General features: G+C 39.6%; 1 protein-coding gene across 1 annotated transcript; it reads right to left on the bottom strand.

Annotated features, from left to right (window-relative positions):
* Positions 1–1276: 1276 nt before the first annotated feature.
* Positions 1277–2002, bottom strand: FTMT (ferritin mitochondrial). The gene has a single exon (XM_045838094.1). It carries the CDS (start codon positions 2000–2002, stop codon positions 1277–1279), a length of 726 nt encoding a protein of 241 aa, XP_045694050.1.
* Between the last annotated feature and the right edge of the window lie 4542 nt (positions 2003–6544).

Here is a 6544-nt window from a genome sequence, read left to right as displayed (position 1 = left end):
TTATTTCCCCTCTGGCCACTCATTTCATAACACCCTTACCCCATCTTGACATCTATTTCTCAGAGGACCCAAACTAACACAGATATTTAGACTCTCCACAGATTTTTATTCTGTACAACTAAACTGATTGCTCAACTCTTAACACAGCATTTTTCTATTGAGAACCCTTCAAATCACTTCCATGGCTCACTAAATTAAACTTAACCCTTTTCTCACATCCACACTTCCCTCCAGCCCATCTTTTAAAGCATCACCCAGTGCTCTTAGTCTAGTCTGAGGTCTCCTGAGCAAATATTCTGTCACCATTTTATCACACCTGCTCCTCCCATGCCCCCAAGATAACATCTGCTCAGCTGATGCCTCCTTCGCTCTGGATCCCTTCTTGACTTTTCTATCACATGATGTTTTTGTCTGCTCCACTTTAAAGGCCATAGAAGGCTGTTTTCTGCAGTATAATCACTCTTTTCAGTGTGTTAAAAGGGAGGCTGTATAGCCCAGTGGTGAAGTGTGTTGTCTGAAATCAGATCTGGATAGTCATATCAACATGAAATAAAGGGACAAAAAACTAGCTGAGACTGAATATCTTTGGGAAACATTGAGCTAAACAAAAATAACCAAAGATTTTTTTTTGCTTTTAATTTCAAGACTTCCCAGAGCCCTTAAAATGCTAATTAATATATACTGTGACTTCCAAGGCCAGCATTGACATCTTATGTTGCTTGTCTTGAATTTATTTGATTATGAAATCTTTTTAAAAACAGATCTTGAGACATTACTATTTCTTGGAACATGCTTTGGAAAAGAGTAAAAATTGTCATAGAATTTTGCATGTCTGATTTTGACAATACTATATTTATTCTTCATCTTGTTATAGCTATTTATATATTTAACTTACACATTTTCCCACTTATACACTTTAGGTTTAGCATAAAGTCTTAAAAATATTCGGCACTTGTTGAGTTGAATAATCATGGACTTTTAGTGAGGGCTGATGGTCTGGACTGTATTTGGTAACTGGAGAAAGTTAGTTTACATCTACTTTCAGTAGCTTTTTTGCAGTCTCTTTTATACCATATTTTCCTGGGCTACCTTTCTAGCTGGGAGAACTGCTCGACTAAAAGCCCTTGCTTACATGGGCTAAATTCATTTTCTCTGCAAATCATTTTATTGAAGGGACAATGTAACAGAGGACTTACAAAGGTGGAAATGCTTTATAAGGGCAAGTAGGTAGGAGACAGCTGACTGAGTCCTGGCACACCATGGTGGTGGGGAAGGCTTAGTTCTGATTGTTTTCATTTCCAAGGGTATGTTTGTCAAAAAGGTACTCAGCCAGGCCACAATCTGGAGCCCCCATCTTAATCAAGTTGTGCACATGGTCCCCTAGTTCTTTGATAGACTTCACCTGCTCATTTAGATAGTGGGTTTCCAGGAAGTCGCACAAATGGGGGTCGCCTTTGTCTGAGGCCAGAGTGTGCAATTCCAGCAACGACTGGTTCACGTTTTTTTCCAAGAGCAGAGCACACTTCATGGCATTCAGCCCGCTTTCCCAGTCGTCCTGGTCGGGTTTCTTGATGTCCTGCAGGCAGATCCTACCTCCTCGCTGGTTCTGCAGCCTCATTAGCTTCTCTGCATGTAGGGTCTCCTCCTGGGACTGGCGAAGGAAATACCTAGAGAAGTTGTTTAAGGCCACATCGTCTCGGGAGAAGTAATAGGCCATTGACAAGTATACGTAGGATGCATAGAGCTCGAGGTTGATCTGGCGGTTGATCGCAGCCTCAGAGTCCAGGTGGAAGTTCTGGCGCACCCGGGAGGGGCCAGATGCAGACCCAGAGGGGCACTTGGAGGAGGCGGCTGCGGCCATCCGGCGGCAGGGGGCGGCGGGCCAGGGGACCGAGGGGCTCCCTGTGGCCTTGCGCGGTGGCAGAGGGAAGACACGGCGCGCGCCGCGTAGGGACACTAGCGAAGTGCTGATGTGCCTGGGAAAGAACAAGAAACCTGACATGCCTTCTCTTCTTCACAAGTGGGGAAACTGAATGCGGGCGGGTTCGCGCAGGGTCAGGCTCCAGGGGCGCCAGGTGTGAATCAGAACTGTGTCCCAGGCGACTGCGACTGCGTCACACGCCCTCTTTCCTTACAGAGGCTCCCAGTTCCATGCGATGGCAGCAGAGGGAGGGCGCGAGCCTGTGGCACGGTTGGGCACAGGCAGGTGGCAATTACACAACACTGTATCTAAACGATGTCCTTATCATAGACACACGATTTCTGCTCTTGGGCGTTTATAATTTATTATTTCACCAAAATTAAAAATGCTGTCCAAAAAGTAGGCACCAGGACTTGGGAAAGAAAGGACTGAGCCAATCGCTGCTTGACCTTGTCTCCTAGCTTTTGCTGCCCTGGGACTAAGGGATGGGAGTGGACTTCAAGGCAAAGCCATGAAACAGGGTGAAACAGAAGTCACAGCCAATTTATCTCTGAGTAAAAGTCCACTTCCAAAGTGCATATTTATACCTTGACTTTTTGATTATTTTAACTAAGTATGAAAATAATTACCAGTACAGTGGGCAGATTTTCAAGAGTCTGTAGCAAGACAGTGCTTTCTTTCAAAAAGACATTTTATTTTTAAATATAAAGTTTATCTTCATTATAAAGAAATCAGGTATTGTAGGAAAGAGGAAAGAATGTAAAAACTAGCTCTAAATTTGATGTTATATTCCTGTCTTTTGTCAATGTAGATATGTATTTTTTAAAGGACAATTTTTAAAAATTAAATTTAAGATAGCATTTGACTTTAAAAGAGTATATATAATTGTAATTTGTTGAGAAAATGAAGATTAACTCACAAAAGACTATTCAAAACTTTCCTAATTTTTCCTTTACTCAGAGAGAACCATTGTTAAAATGTTGGTAATATTTATCACAGATTAAAACAAACATTAAAATAGGTATCACAGACACACAAAAGTAAACATGTATTTTTATTGGCTTTATGGTGGTATAATTGACATAAAATAAACTGCGGATACTTAAAGTTTACAGCTTGGTAGGGTTTGGCATATGAATTCGTCTGGGAAACCAGCACCAAAATCAAGATTAGGAATGTATCACCTCCCAAAGTTCCCTCACGCTCCTTGGTATTTTGTAATTCTTTCTTTTTGCCTCACTCTGCTCCATGTCATAAAAGGCACCCACTGATCTGTTTGTCCTTACTAGCTATATTAGTTTGAATTTTCTAGAATTTTATATAAATGGAACACACACACACATATATATTTTTTCCTTTCACTTAGCATAATTATTTTGAGATACACCCATGTTGTAGTATGTACCAAGTCATTTTTATGGCTGGGAAGTATTCCATTGTATGGATATAGCAAATTTGTTGATCCTTTCACCTGCTGGTATTTATTTTGGTTGTTTACAGTTTTGCTGTTAAAATAAAACTGTTATGAGCTTTCCTGTATGAGTCTTTGTGTGGTTATATGCTCTCATTTCTGTGGGTAAATATTTTGTATGGAGGGGCTGTATCACACAGTAAGTATATGTCTAAGTTTTTAAGAAACTTCCAATTGTTTTCCAAAGTGGTTGTACCACTTTACATTCTCATCAGCACTGTGTGAAACTTCAAGTTCCTTCACATCCTTGCAAAGACTTGGTGTTATCAATTACGCAAGTTTAACTTAAAATTTAAGTTTTTAAACAGAAACTTGATAATGACTTTGAGTCTAATGTAATAGTGAATAAAACATACGTTCAGTCAAGAAATAAAATTAAAGTTTTAGCCACTCTGTTACCAAGCCCAACCAGTAGGGACAGGTTCCCACTGCTTGCCGCCTTCCTGGCAAATCTCCAAAGATAGAGTTCAGTGGAAAAGAAAGGAATCTGTTATTTAGTAGCAAGTCTCTGCTTAAAATATCTGGGTAACAAAAGTAAGGGAAAAGGAAAAGTCAGAGTATGACATCAAAAAGAGTCTCATTTCAACCACTACATAGGTTCAAGAGTTGAAAATAATACAAGATCAAAAATCTGTTCACGGTGCTGACTGTTATCACCAAGGTCTTTGGAAATAACAGCAAGCTTCTCCTCAAAGCATATTCCCTCTAAGGTCCGAAAAGAAAATTCACCCTGTCACCTTCTGCCTGCTCAATTCAAGGTTATGCCAGGAACCTCTTCTCCTGCCTAAAAGTATCATAAATTTAGGTGGCTTAGCTGGTCTCCTGTTGCTGTCCAGCCTCAGGCATCTTTCGGAGGAGTCTGTGCCCCGAGGCCTCTGCTCACAGGCTTGCAACAGCCACTGCCAGTAGGCCCACTGGTGCTGATTGATATGCCCCCTGCTGGGGAGGGGAAAGAACCAACTGACTTTTTGCTTTCTGGCTTGCTCCATTTCAAAAGTCCTTTCCCACAATCCCATGTGTGCTGAAAGCCAGTGGGAGTGTCTAGCCTTCCAACCAATGAGGGCCAGTGTTGGCTGTATTTGCCTTTTCACCTCTTCCAGCTGCCTTGCTTAGCAAGGGATGGAAGTCTGCAGTCACACAGGTGCAGCTCAAACCCCTCTCCCATTTCTAAGGGGGTGTGTCCCCCCTTTTACAACTTTAGTTGGTTGTATACTGATGTATTCCTTTTAATTTGCATTACTAGAATTATTAACGATGCTGAGTATATTTTCACGTACTTCTTTGCCAACCATATACCTTTGGTGTAGTGTATGTTCAAATCTTTTGCCCATTTATATGTTGGATCATTTCTTTTGTTATGGCTGTTTGATTTCTTTGGTTAAACCTGGGTGTTTGATATTAGCACTGCTTCTATCAAGGTCTTCTTTATATTATCTGTATGCTACCTGCTCTCTATTACTTTCTTATATTTGCTCACTTAAATTCTGCTTGTAGAATGTGATTCTACATTCTACTTAAATGTATTATATTCACCAAGTCAGATTACCTTTCTATGTCAGCTTCTGGAACTGGAAATTTATGATCCTACTCACTTCCAGTTAAAAGGGTTAAGTAAGAAGAGAAAGCATCCAGAGTACTTGTCATGCAACTTGACACAGAATAAACACTCAAAATATTAATAGTTTTATAGGGTAATTTTAAAAAAGATTATTATTTATTATTTCTTTTAGAGAGGGGGAAGGGAGGGAATAAAAGAGGGAGAGAAACATCAATGCGTGGTTGTCTCTCATGTGCCCCCTACTGGGGACCTGGCCTGCAACCCAGGTGTGTGCCCTGATGGAATTGAACCTGCAACCCTTTGGTTCCCAGGCTGGCACTCAATCCACTGACTCACAGCAGCAAGACCATACAATTCCTATTTAATTACTCAAAACCAATTATTTTATGCTATTCAATTAAACAATACTTATTGCATATGGAAAATACAGCTTATAAAGAATGCTAAAATTTATTATAGTGTTGCTATTATGTATGAGTAGTGAGGTAAAAATTCTTTTATTATATGGACATGTCAAACTTGTAGTTTTGTAGTAAGCTCCTTAGTCTCAAAAGAGCTTCTTAAAGTGTGCCATAAATAAAGGTGGATACCCAAGATCTAGTTGCACTTCAATTCTGCTTGTAGAATATGATTGATATTTGGCAAGCAATTTCTCACTATTTTTTTTGCTTCTATATACTCATTGTTGCTTTTATTTTCACCAAACTTTTGCTATTCCTCAAACTTAGTTCCCTAAAGAGAGGTTATGAAAATGATTCTTTAGAGGGGTATTAAATGACAACTGCTGTTACTAGTGTTTAGGAGAAATGATGCTCTTCATATAAATACTTATCCCTATGGTAGTAAAAAGCATAGATATAAAATCAATTCAGTATATGAAATGTAATACAAAACAATTCCATAAAACACAACACACATTTAGATAGCCCATGTTAATTTGTCCAAAATATTTTTTCTTCTTATTACAACATTTATAATATATTCTTCTGAACTTTGAAAATGCAAGGTTCTGGTAGGTGTTAATTTTAGCTTATGAACATTTTAATTTCTAGTACCCTAGTAAAATTAATGTTGTTCTACCAAAAATACAAACCTTGACTATCACCCACATTCTTCACAACTCATTTCTTCCTCAGTTTTTAATGAAGTTTTTATTTTTTTAAAGATTTTATTTATTTATTTTTAAAGAGGGGGAAAGGAGAGGGAAAGACGGGGAAAGAAACATAAATGTGTGGTTGCCTCTTCCGCACCTCCTACTGGGGACCTGGCCTGCAACCCAGGCATGTGCCTTGCCTGGGAATCCAATGGGCAACCCTTTGGTTCACAGTCTGGCGCTCAAACCACTGAGCTAAACCAGCCAGGGCCTTTCTTCCACAGCTTTAATCGCTTTTTCTCTTCTTTGAACAACCTCCGCCAAGCTTTTATGATTCTCTGGGGTACCTCTGTTCCTCATCTTCCTTTCCTCCCTTTTTTTACTTTCTTATGAAACCTATATCATCTTTAAAGGTCTCATCAGATGTATTACCTTCTCTGTGAGGTCTTGCATAATCTCTTTGGAAATCACTACTTCTTGTGTGTTGTTGTCAAAGTACTT

Source organism: Phyllostomus hastatus, unplaced genomic scaffold (assembly GCF_019186645.2).
Source record: "Phyllostomus hastatus isolate PE091 unplaced genomic scaffold, TTU_PhHast_1.1 phas_contig_254, whole genome shotgun sequence".
In the NCBI taxonomy this organism is placed as follows: Eukaryota; Metazoa; Chordata; class Mammalia; order Chiroptera; family Phyllostomidae; genus Phyllostomus; species Phyllostomus hastatus.
Note: the sequence above shows the minus strand (reverse complement) of the source record. Positions and strands in the feature narration are given on the sequence as shown.